General features: G+C 48.9%; 1 protein-coding gene across 6 annotated transcripts in view; it reads right to left on the bottom strand.

Annotated features, from left to right (window-relative positions):
* The window catches only part of LOC137436717 (disheveled-associated activator of morphogenesis 2-like), a 194,421-nt gene that overhangs the window by 73,801 nt on the left and 107,676 nt on the right, over window positions 1-12,944 (bottom strand). For all 6 annotated transcript variants that reach the window (XM_068130736.2, XM_068130734.2, XM_068130737.2 and 3 more), the window contains one exon: window positions 9,347-9,405. In XM_068130736.2, coding sequence (XP_067986837.2) covers window positions 9,347-9,405 — 59 coding nt within the window. The remainder of the gene's footprint in view (window positions 1-9,346; window positions 9,406-12,944) is intronic.

The raw sequence follows: 12,944 nt of genomic DNA, 5'->3' as shown, positions 1-12,944 counted from the left end.
ATATATATATATACAGTCACGTGAAAAAGTAAGTACACCCCATGTAAACTTTTGACTTTTTTAACATATTTCAACATACAGCTATTTGATCTTCATTTCAATAATATTGATAGATAAAGGTGATATAATATAACAAATATCATGAAACATTTACATTTTGTAGTCCATTGTATAATTTAAATAGACATAAATGCAAATTTCGTATGTGGAAAAAGTAAGCACACCCCTACATTTATCACTACTTCAAATACCGAAAATTAGAATCAGGTGCACCAGCTCAGGTGCAAATGATTAGAACATCGTAAGAGGATCATGGAGGAACCCGTCTTATTTAAACCTCAGACATTTAGTTTGGTTTGCTCTTTGTTGTTGAAGTGTGCAGCGTCACCATGCCTAGATCAAAAGAGCTCTCTGAGGCCTTCAGAAAGAAGGTTATAGATGTCTAAGAGTCTGGGAAGGGATTTAAAAAGATCGCCAAACAATTTGAAATCAATCATTCGACTGTCCAGAGGATCATCCACACGTGGAGAAGATTCCAAACAACTGCCAACTTGTTCAGGCCAGGCCGCCCCAGCAAGTTCAACCCGAAAGCAGACCGCAAGATGCTCAAAGAAGTCTCTAAGAACCCCAGAATGTCATCACGGGCCCGACAGGTAGCTCTTGCCACTGTTGATGTCAAAGTGCATGAGTCTACCATGAGAAAGAGGCTGCACAAATTTGATCTACATGGGAGGTGTACCAGGAGGAAACCTTTTCTGTCCAAAAAGAACATCAGGGCAAGACTAAAGTTTGCCAATGAACACCTAGGCAAAGACCAGCACTTCTGGAACAATGTGCTCTGGACAGATGAGTCAAAGGTAGAGCTATTTGGCCACAGTACCAGAAGACATGTTTGGCGAAAACCAAAGACAGCATTTGACCACAAGAACCTGATACCATCTGTAGAGCATGGTGGTGGAAATATTATGGTTTAGGGCAGCTTTGTTGCATCAGGGCCTGGGCAGCTCACCATCATAGAATCCACTCTGAATTCTTCATTGGACCAGAGGGTGCTTGAGAATAATGTGAGGCCATCTGTTGGAAAGTTGAAGCTCAACCAAAGGTGGACCTTGCAACATGACAATGACCCTAAACATACCAGTAAATCCACCAAGGAAGGGATGAAAAGAAATAAATGGAGGGTTCTGGAATGGCCAAGTCAAAGCCTGGATCGAAATCCCATCGAAATGTTGTGGGGGGATTTGAAACGAGCTGTGCATGCAAGAAACCCCTCAAACATCGCACAGCTGAAAGAATTCTGCATGGAGGAGTGAGCAAAAATTTCTCCCAGTCGATGTCAGACTGGTAGGCAGTTATAAGAAATGCCTACTTGAGGTTGTTTCTGTCAAAGGGGGCAATACCACCTATTAGACCCAAGGGTGTACTTACTTTTTTCCAAATGCGAAATTTGCATTTATGTTTATTTAAATTATACAATGGACTACAAAATGTAAATGTTTCATGATATTTGTTATATTATATTGTAGCGGTTACCGGTAGCATGGCACAATCACCTTGCACCGGCCGATGACGCAACCGGCGAGCGGTCACGTGTCCGGACTCGCCCGGGCGTGTTCAGACTTGCCTTTCCCGGGCGAACACGTGTCTTGCATACCACGCCCCGTTGAGAGGCGTGGCTTACCTATTTGCATACCACGCCCCGCCTGAGAGGCGTGGCTTTTGTGTGTTGAGTTTCTCATATATATTGCCGCCCGTTCGATGGGCTGATTCAGTGCTTTTGAGTTCGTTTGAGTGAGCTTGGAATAAATACCTCAGAGAAACTTCATTCCTGGCGTCGTCCATTTTGTCCGATTTTATCGTGCGAGCACAGCTCCCACAATTGGTGACCCCTTTCTATGAACACGGCGATGGAGTCAGCTGTAGCTTTGAAGCTCCCGGGCTTTTGGGAATCGCACGCGGCCGTTTGGTTTGCTCGAGCGGATTCTCAATTCGCCCTGCGGAAGATTACAGAGGATACGACGCGCTACCACCATGTGGTCTCCGTGCTCAATGCCTCCACCGCTGCCTGGGTCCTGAGCTTCCTACAGAACCCGCCGAACGCCGACAAATACGACGCGCTCAAAGGCCTATTCCTCGGTGCGTTTGGACTCACGGAGACCGAACGCGCGCGACAACTACTTGACCTCCCGGAGCTGGGTGAGGCCTGTCCATCCGAACGCATGGACCACATGCTTGCTCTTCTCGGTGACCACAGCCCGGACTTCCTCTTCCGCGAGCTGTTCCTCCGGTGGCTACCCGGGCAGGTACGGTTAGCTTTGGCTAACTCGCCCATCACGGACCCTCGCGCCCTGGCCAAGGAGGCCGATAATTTTTTCTCGGCCAGGCGACACGTCGGAGCGGCCGCCTGGAACCCTGGGCCGACCGAGGCAATGCCACTGGCGGCAGCGGCCGCCGCGACGCCCCGTCGACCGAACCCGACGCGACCGCCGGAGCCTCCACCAGAGCGGACCATGTGCTATTACCACGCCAGGTTCGGGCAGAAGGCCAGAACGTGCCGCCCACCGTGCACTTTTGGCGGGTCGGGAAACGACCATGCCGGCGCTCTCTGCCTGCCATGAGCGTCGGCCATTCAGGCAGCCTTCTGTTTATCACGGACACAGAGTCCGGGCGGTGTTTTTTGTGTGACACCGGCGCTCAGCTGAGCGTGCTACCCGCCTCGGTGCAGGACAAACAGGCTGCGCTGTGCGGCCCCGCCCTGGTTGCCGCAAACGGCTCCTCCATCCGCACCTTTGGTTCGCGCAGCGTCGCATTCTGCTTCGGGGGCCAGCACTTCAGGTGGGACTTCATCACGGCAAACGTGCCCATGGCCTTGCTGGGTGCAGATTTTCTTTGCGCGTATGGGCTCTTGGTCGATGTCAAACGGTGTCGGCTCATCAACGCGGAGACCTTCAGCTCGCTCGCTTGCTCATTGAGCGGCTCCGCTCCGACCAAGCTAGCCTGCGCGCTCCCGGCCGTGGACGATTTTACCTGCCTACTCGCCGAGTTTCCCGCCCTCACGCAGCCGACGTTTTCGGCCGTCGCCGTCAAGCACGGCATCGAACACCACATCCCGACCACAGGTCCACCGGTCTATGCCAGGGCTCGCCGCCTCGACCCGGCCAAACTCGCTGTGGCGAAGGCGGAATTCGACGCGCTGGAGCGATTGGGAATTGTGTGGCGCTCGAATAGCGTGTGGGCCTCGCCCCTGCACATCGTGCCCAAACCGGGTTGCGGATGGCGACCATGCGGCGATTACCGCTGCCTCAACGACGCCACCACCCCCGACCAGTACCCGATACCACACATACAGGACTTTTCCGCCCGTTTGGCGGGGCGGGTGATCTTTTCCAAGGTCGACCTCATTCGGGGCTACCACCAGGTACCCGTCCGGCCGGCCGACGTGCCGAAGACGGCGGTAATTACACCTTTTGGCCTCTTCGAGTTCCTTCGCATGCTGTTCGGCCTTAAGAACGCGGCCCAGGCCTTCCAACGGCTGATGCACAGCGTGCTGCGCGACCTCACCTTCCTTTTCGTCTACTTGGATGACATTCTCGTCGCCAGCACTTCCCGGGCGGAGCACCTCATCCACCTGCGCATGCTTTTTGAGCGCCTCGGCCAGCACAGCCTCATCATCAACCCGGCGAAATGCCAGTTTGGAGTAACGGCCGTCGACTTCCTGGGGCACCGCATCACGAAGCGCGGGGCCGTCCCACTGCCTACCAAGGTGGAGGCAGTCACGTTTCCCGCGCCCCCGCTCCATCAAGGCCCGACAGGAATTTTTGGGGATGGTAAATTTCTACCACCGGTCCGTGCCTCGCGCCGCCCAACTCATGCACCCCCTGTACGAAGCCCTCCGGGGCAAGCCAGCCAAGCACGACGTCGCCTGGACCACAGAGATGGACGCGGCGTTCACCGGTGCTAAGCTGGCCCTCGCCAACGCGACCATGCTGGCGCACCCGGCGCTCGACGCACCCATCGCCCTCACCACGGACGCTTCCGACTACGCGGTGGGCGCCGTGCATGAACAGTGGGTGAACGGGGCTTGGCAACCGCTGGCCTTCTTCAGCCGGCAGCTTCGCCCTAACGAGCGCAAGTATAGCGCTTTCGACCGCGAGCTCCTCGGCCTTTACCTGGCTGTTCGCCACTTCCGCAATCATTTGGAGGGCCGCCCGTTCACGGCGTTTGTGAACCACAAACCCCTGGTCTTCGCCATGGCCAAGGTTACGGAGCCATGGTCGGCCCGCCAGCAGCGCCACCTCTCCACCGTGTCCGAATTTACGACGGACATTCGGCACGACGCGGGCAAGAACAACGCTGTGGCCGATTGCCTCTCCAGGTCCGGCACGAACGCCGTCCACCTGGGTGTGGACTTCGCCCGCATGGCAGCCGACCAGACCGCCGACCCCACGGTGCAAGCCCTCCGGACAGCAGACACAGGCCTGCGGTTGGCCGACGCCCCCTTCGAGGACACAGGCACAGTTCTCCTGTGCGACGTCTCCCTGGGCCAACCTCGCCCCATCGTGCCCACCGGATGGCGGCAGCACATTTTTGACGCCCTCCACGGCCTTTCCCACCCGGGCCGGAAGGCATCACAGAAGCTCGTGGCAGCGAAATTCGTCTGGCACGGGCTCCGTAAAGACGTCCGCGACTGGGCCAATGCCTGTGTCGCCTGCCAGCGCGCGAAGGTCCACCGGCACACCCAGGCCCCGTTGGCACCATTCAACGTGCCCGCGCGACGCTTCGCCCACGTCAATGTGGACCTGGTGGGACCCCTTCCCTCCTTGCGGGGCTTCACCCACCTCCTCACGATGGTGGACAGGACCACCAGGTGGCCGGAGGCCATCCCGCTGGCATCAACAACATCCGCCGACGTGGCGCAGGCCTTCATTGGCACCTGGATTGCGTGTCTCCTCTGACAGAGGCCCGCAATTCACCTCGGAGCTTTGGGACGCGGTCGCCCAGGCCTTGGGGGTCAAGCTTCACTGCACCACGGCCTACCACCCCCAAGCCAATGGCTTGTGCGAGCGGTTCTACCGCTCGATGAAGGCCGCTCTCAGGGCCAGCCTCCAGGACAACGGTTGGGCCGACAGGCTCCCGTGGGTCCTATTGGGCCTCCAAACGGCCCCTAAAGAGGACCTCCAGGCTTGCACCGCCGAGCTGGTCTACGGCCAGCCACTGCACGTGCCGGGCGAATTCATCCCTGACACCACCGGTCCCTGATCCGCGGCTCGCCAACGCTCGGTCCTCCAGGAGGCCGCCAGGAGATTTGCCCCCGTGCCCACATCCCACCACAGCTGCCCCCAACCCCACATCCCCCCCAGCACTTCGCACTGCGGAGTACGTTTTTATCCGGCACGACGCACACCGGGGACTGCTCCGGCCGCCGTACGATGGACCTTTCCGGGTCCTGAAGAGGGACGACAAGTCGTTCACCATCGACATCGGTGGCAAGCCGGACCGCATCTCCATGGACCGCCTCAAGCCAGCCCATTTGGACCTCGACCAACCTCCACGGTTAGCCCTTCTTCCACGACGGGGCCGTCCCCCGTCAACCAAGCCCCCCGCCCGACCATCCACCGCCACGCCACCTACCACCCCCACACAAATCGCCAGGGGTCATTTCGGCCGGATCATCAAGACCCCCCTCAAACTGACTCTCCCGGTGCATGTTAATTCTTGGGGGGGCGCGTGTAGCGGTTACCGGTAGCATGGCACAATCACCTTGCACCGGCCGATGACGCAACCGGCGAGCGGTCACGTGTCCGGACTCGCCCGGGCGTGTTCAGACTTGCCTTTCCCGGGCGAACACTCGTCTTGCATACCACGCCCCGTTGAGAGGCGTGGCTTACCTATTTGCATACCACGCCCCGCCTGAGAGGCGTGGCTTTTGTGTGTTGAGTTTCTCATATATATATTGCCGCCCGTTCGATGGGCTGATTCAGTGCTTTTGAGTTCGTTTGAGTGAGCTTGGAATAAATAGCTCAGAGAAACTTCATTCCTGGCGTCGTCCATTTTGTCCGATTTTATCGTGCGAGCACAGCTCCCACAATATCACCTTTATCTATCAATATTGTTGAAATGAAGATCAAATAGCTGTATGTTGAAATATGTTGAAAAAGTCAAAACTTTACATGGGGTGTACTTACTTTTTCACGTGACTGTATATCACAATATTTCTAATGTTGTGGTCGGGTTATGAGAAAACTTGGTTTGTTCAGAATTGCGTAATATTTTGCAAGAAATATTAAATTGCAAGAAAAAAAAAAAGGAAACTGTTCAGCATGGCGGAGGTATGCGCTCTACTGAGGGCTGTTCTAGTTACAAATGCATTCATCTTCATGATCAAATACTGCATCCAATCCTGTATAACATGCTCATCATGAATGACAAGCGAACGTTCACGTGCACCTTGGGACCTTACTCAGGTGCACATTAGGGATTGCCCACGTGCACATGTGCCTTGCACTATAGGGCGAGTAATTTCTCGCCGTTTATTTATTTTTAAACAGAGTCAAGGCTCGTGCCACTCAACGTTTACAAGTACACTAAATGGATCAGTACATAACAGGACAAAAGGAACAGTAGATAGAGGGGGAAAACACCAACAGCGGAGTTGAAACACAAGATAGAGGGAGATTTAGAGTGGGGCAGGAGAGGACGAGTGGGGTGGCCAATATGGATACAGAAGGAAACTCTCAGAAAGGAAAAATTGGAAATTTGGAAGGAGGAAGGCCTGGGTGGGGTTAACTAAGGTAGAAAAGATCATGGTTTTGGATTGGGGATGATCTGAAATGGTGGTGAAAAGCTGTTTTGAAGACCTGGAGGGAAGAATGAGACTTAAGAGAATGTGGAAGTTGTTTCCATGGGGGAGGTGGGGGGGGGGGGTGGGCGGGGAGAAGAGCACCTCCATCAATTTCTTTGTTTGGCCTTTGGAACATGGTCGGTAAAGCACACGTATTGGTTGGAAGTTGACAAACTCCTGTGGATTTCTTACATCAAACAACTTTATCTGAACATCATCTGAACATCTGAACATCTGAACATCTGAAACATCTGAAACATCAAAAAAAAAAAAATGTCTGATTGCTTATGTGGAGTTACTTCCCTTTAAATGCAATCACTCGCCTCGGACAAAATTTTGGAGAGTGATCACTTGCTCGCCTGAATTTTGCCCATGACGAGAATTATAGTACATATGGTACTACCATAGTACACTTGCTGTTAGTGACAAAGAATAACTGAGTGGTGGTGTTATGATGCTCGTTATGTAATAGTTAAAATGAATCTTCATATGATAATAGTTATTAGCACAAGTTCATTCCTACATGTAAACAAATTTACAATGGATAAAACTTGCATCAAGGATGGTTGCCATTGCAAGGGTTTGCAGAAAGTTCACTGTCACCCATTCCTAAAGGGATGGCTAAATCGGTTGAATTTCTGATTTCAGATGTCCTTGAGACCTTAGAGAATGCTTTGTACGCAAGATAAATATCCATTGAATGACTGTTACTTTTTTGATGTAGATTCCAAAACCATGCAGCGAGATAACGTTTCCCAACTAACCTTTCGGAATCCTAGCTATATGCCTCCCCACTACCTCCCCCCCCCCCCCCCCCCCACGTCTCTCTTCCATTCTCAATCTATATGAGAAACCTTCATACATGCCTCAAGCAACAACTAATTGAATGTTGCAATGGTGGCTTCATGATGAGGACACGACCTGTATCCTAGAGATTGTGGGTTCAAATTATATTGAAGTGAAGTATTGAAGTGCAAACTTCTGTCCTGGAAGTTCTTGGTGTCTGTGTTTTATACTTCCCACCCCCCACCCCCCCCCCCCCTTCCCACACCTCCTCCCCCCAAGCCCTCTCCCTCCCACACATCTCCCTGCTCTCAAATGTTATGTTTGTGTGCTTCCCCTTCTCTCCCCATCTTGTCTTCCGCTCCCTCTTTTATATATCTTGTTTGTCTGGTTGATTTGTTTGTGAAATAAATGTTAGCTCTTTCACGAGCCTCGATTCAGTATACAAAGAAAAAAAAAGAAAAAAAAAAGTGTTAAAGGTTTGGATTAGAAGTTTCTAGAAACAAGGATAGCTGCAGTGGCATTAGTATTTAGGGAATTTTATTTTTTTGCTTGTTCACGAATGACTGAAAAAGGGGAAAACTGTTTGGCTCACGTGGTCTGTTCTACTTGTACAGTCAGAAGTCACACTTTGGTTTATAAAAATACACATTCCCTTACAAGAAAATTCAATGCAAGAAGAGGCCGTCAGGCCCAAAGACCACACAATAGTTGTCAACCTATGGCTTTTTGTCTATGCACTACCCCTTGTCACACACTTTTATTTAACTTCATCTGAACTTTTTGTTTGTGCAGTTTCCAATCTTTGAGCCGTTAGTTTTCTAGGTTCCATACGTCCTAGAGAGCTGAAATTTGGCCCACGGTCATCATTTCTGGTACATTTTCATCTATCAAAATGTAATTAAAAAAAATAAAAGTAAATTGGTTTAAAACATTAAAAAAATAAAATAAAAGTGTGTAGTCCTAAAACACGTTTTTTCATTTACTTGTTTAATGCTGAGTGTGTAGCAATTAGTAAGCTGAGTGTGTAGCAATTTAATGCTGAGTGTGTAGCAATTAGTAAGCAGCACGTGCCATTTTAAACTACTTGGTATAACTCAGCCGGAGTTCGAACCGCCGACCTCCCAGATTCAGATCGGACACCAACCATTACACCACTGAGTCTGGTTTACTTTTTAATGACATCTAAGCAACTCGAGAGAGACAGACAACATTAATGATCGTGTCTATCACCAACTGCAACGGAAGCCGGAAGTACGCACGCGTTCAAACACACGTACACTTTTTACAAGAGTCACTTAAGACTGTTAAGGTTTCTCGGTAAAGTAAATCGACGGAAAGGTCATTATACATCGACATAATTGACCGAATACTCGGTGTTTTTTGCCGGTAGGTGTGCAAAGCAACAACTGAGTGTATATACACAACGTGAGCAACAAATATGAATATAACTCAAAATTGAATGAATAGCGATATTTGTAAACCTCCGGATGCACTGTCTGCACCCAAGAGCTCTTAAATGAGGTATCATTCAGCATTGTACGTGCTTTGGTTATGACGTTTACCCCGTTTAGACACAATTGTTCATTGCATTTATATATAGATAGAAGATAGATAGATGTGGTTATTGCAGTGTAACCAAAATCCTGTGCAGAAGTCTTGTGCAAACTTAAGATCTTTGTCGGAAGATCTGCATGAATGATCTTCATAATCAGCACTCACCTTTCCGCATGTTCTCGGCCTCCTCTTTCCACTTCTTCACCTCACTCTCATTCACCAACCTGTGAACAAAATAAAGCTCCACCTTTATTTAACTAATAATAATATCATTTGGCAATATTAGAATATATTTGAAACAAACTAGTCATGATTGAATCCCATGATGAACAAGCAATTTATTGGTGAAAAATGAGGCGATTCTGGTTCTGGGTTTGCAGCAACATGGATGTCCTGATCAGCACTTGCTCCTTCCAATTCATCGAAGCCAAGTTCCTAGAACCAAATACGTGGTGTTGTATTGTTTTATTTGTGTTTGTGTTTTGCTGGTCATGGTTTTTTGGCAAATTTTCTGTCCCAAACCGTATATTTATGTGTCAAGTCATCCACTTTGTGTCTTGGGTAAAGTCAGGCCTACTAGTGATAGTCAGGTTGTGCTTTCCCTCAGTTTTCACTCCTTTTATCCCAGGTATTGTTACTTCTAATCCCTTAGCTCAATCCATTTTCTTCCTCTTTTCAAAAAAAAAACAACATAAAAGAACATAAAACATAAAACTTCACTGAAAAATAAAGAAATATATAAAAGAAAACAAAAGAATTTATTTGCAATAAATGTCCCCGACCGGTCCCAAAGAATGCTCTTGGTACAATCTTCCGCTTCTGGTTTTGCCGGCGAGGTTGTGTTTTTTTTTCAAGCTCTCCACACTATCAAAGTTAAGTATTTGTTCCCGTTTGTATTTTTGTCAAAACTATATTTATTTTACGGTGTGTGTGCCGACTGTGTGTTTCTAGGAAGATCTCAGTGTTAATCGTGCATACCTGTATATCATAGTCGGTTGTTTCCTGCCGCGTTTTTCAGGCCTGGTCTTTTCAGTTTCCTACCTTGAGGCCTTGTTGTCTTCTCTCGGCAGTCATTTGTGGTCCATTTACTTTCGTTCTCTCAGTTTTTTTAGTCCCCTACCGGTGTACACCGGAGAGGACTATAGGTTTGCATGCCGTCCGTCAGTCCGCCAGTCCGCCAGTCCGCCAGTCCGCCAGTCCGCCAGTCCGCCCGTCCGCCCGTCACGCAAAAAACAGCTTTCCGGACTTTTTTTCCTAAACTCTTAATGCTAATAATTTCAAACTTGGTACATGGTTTCCTCATGATAAGTTACAGATCAAGTTCGAACTTCATGACGTTTGGATCATTTTTGACAAAGTTATGGCACTTTGTTTACTCTAGAGTTCTCCTCAATACGCACCGCGCGCCCTCAGCCTCGTCTCGCGAACGTCAAAAGCGCGACACAGCGCACGCTTTCGGGAGGGGCGGAGTCAAGCCGAGCAACATATATATATATATATATATATATATATATACACACAGACTTGGCATTTAATATGGAATTTTTTTTTTTTCTTGACTTGGGTTTACTTTCTTAACTCAGTATATCAATCTGGTGAGTTTCTTTTACACTTTGGTGATTTCTTTGTTAAAAGAACCATGTCACTGATTGTCTGTCGCAGCAAGAAATCAACAACAGGATTATATCACAGGTGGCGTGGCAAAATGTACTGACAGGTGCATTTGACGATTGGCTTCACAGTCGGGTATACAAGGGTTGTTGCGTTCTGTATTAGTGGAAAACAACTGCTGAACGTCTCCAACGGTTATTGCCGCTTCCTCTGGAGATGGTCCGTCAACTCGACAATGCTGTTTGTCATGGAGTGGTGGCTTTACGAAATTACGGCATGAAAGAGCGTGCTATTGCTCGGCAGTATGGCATCACTCAAGGTCAGGTGTCAAAGATCCTGAAACGAAATGCTCAGAGGGGTGTCCCTACTCCAATACCGAGGCCAGGACGTCCCCGCAGAACCACAAGGAGGGATGATCGCCAGCTGCACCGGTTAGTCCGCAATGGCCATACCAAGTCAGCTAATCGGCTTAGGGCTGAGTGGCAGCAACTGACAAATGTGCCTGTATCCAGAAGGCTAGTCAACCAGTGACTGGTTCAAGCAGGCTATCGTGCCAGGTGTCCCCTGAGAAAGCCACGGCTGATCAGACAACACCGCCAGCGCCGATTGCAGTGGGCCAGAGAGCACCATCAATGGCAGCCAGGACACTGGAATCACGTGATCTTCAGTGACGTCTACATTTCTGGTCTATCGCCAAGATGGCCGCGTCCGAGTGCGCAGACAAGTGCATGAAGCCTACAACAAAGATTGTATAGTGCCAAGAGTCCAAGCTGGAGGTGGTGGGGTGACCGTTTGGGCTGCTTTTCATGCAGGGGGCAAAACTGACCTGGTTGTTCTGAATGGAAACCTGAACCAGTTCAAGTACAGGGCCATTATGGAAGAACATTGCTTCCATTTGCTCGTGCAGCCTTTCGAGGAAACTTTGTCTTCCAAGATGACAATGCACGGCCTCATCGTGCTCGCATGATCCAACACTTTCTTGCTGACCGTGGTGTAGAGCATATGGAGTGGCCTGCCATGTCCCCGGATATGAATCCGATAGAGAACTTGTGGGTAGAATTAACGCGTCAAATCGACCACTTGGCCCAGCAGCCGACCTCTGTGCATGAAATGCAGCAGGCTATTGTCACTGCATGGCAAGCGATTCCTGTCCAAACCTTGGCAAATCTCGTGAACAGCATGCCTCAACGTGTACGTGCTCTCCTGAATGCTCGTGGGGGTTACACGAAGTACTGAACTGTAATTTTACTGTCCGTAATCCCAGTCGTAATTTAACTTTTGTTTTTGTTAAAAAAAAAATTGGCTAATGTGCAAAATAAAGAGATACTTCTGGAAAACGTACAGAAGTTTAACACATTACTGTCCATGAATTGAGTTCGATATCAGTTTACATCACTTTCAAGGATCAATTTATTTGTTTTGAAATGTCAAATGTGGTTTTTGTTTCTTTTAAAGGTCACATTAACAAAATCAAGAATAATTTCAACATAATTCCAATGAACTTTTGGTTCTAAGACATCTTGAAAAGTAAGTTCACCCCCACAAAAAAATATTTCATATTAAATGCCAAGTCTGTATATACACATCGATCATTGATCGTGAACCGGAAAATATAATAAATTACTGATATTTAGTGACTCGAAAGGTTCTTTATCAGCAACTTATTTTCTCGTGCTTCTGCTGACCTGTCTGCAATGTGTATAAATCGAAGTCCCGAGTGCGAATCATAGGTGAGCCCGTCCAGAGGTAATTAGCGATTGGGAGCAATTCAGAACCTGTGGGTAAATAACCCTTGGTAATTTCCCCAACAGTTTTCCGGCTGACAGACTGCCAGTAGGGGACATGTATTGCAGCCCGAACATCTTACCCTTTGTTTAAAATCTTCATAAAAAATAAAAAGAAACTCAAAAAAAAGTTTCCCCCTTCTTTGTTCGTGTCCGTTCATTCTTCGACCACGTGTTTCACCCTACCCGTTTATTCTTTTTTGTTGTTTTTTCCCCTCTCCTTCATAACTCAATCCTCTCCAGCCAAAAGACACCTTTCCAATTCTATTTTTCACCATACTCCTTCAACTTTTTCCTACTTTCTCTGATCCACTTTTCACCTAAGCTTCAAGAAAAACACATTAACGTAGAATTTAAAAAGTATGCCT

Source organism: Myxine glutinosa, chromosome 11, assembly GCF_964187855.1.
Source record: "Myxine glutinosa chromosome 11, kmMyxGlut1.1, whole genome shotgun sequence".
Taxonomy (NCBI): Eukaryota; Metazoa; Chordata; class Myxini; order Myxiniformes; family Myxinidae; genus Myxine; species Myxine glutinosa.
The sequence above is the reverse complement of the archived record's forward strand: the minus strand, read 5'-3'. Positions and strand labels throughout refer to the sequence as shown.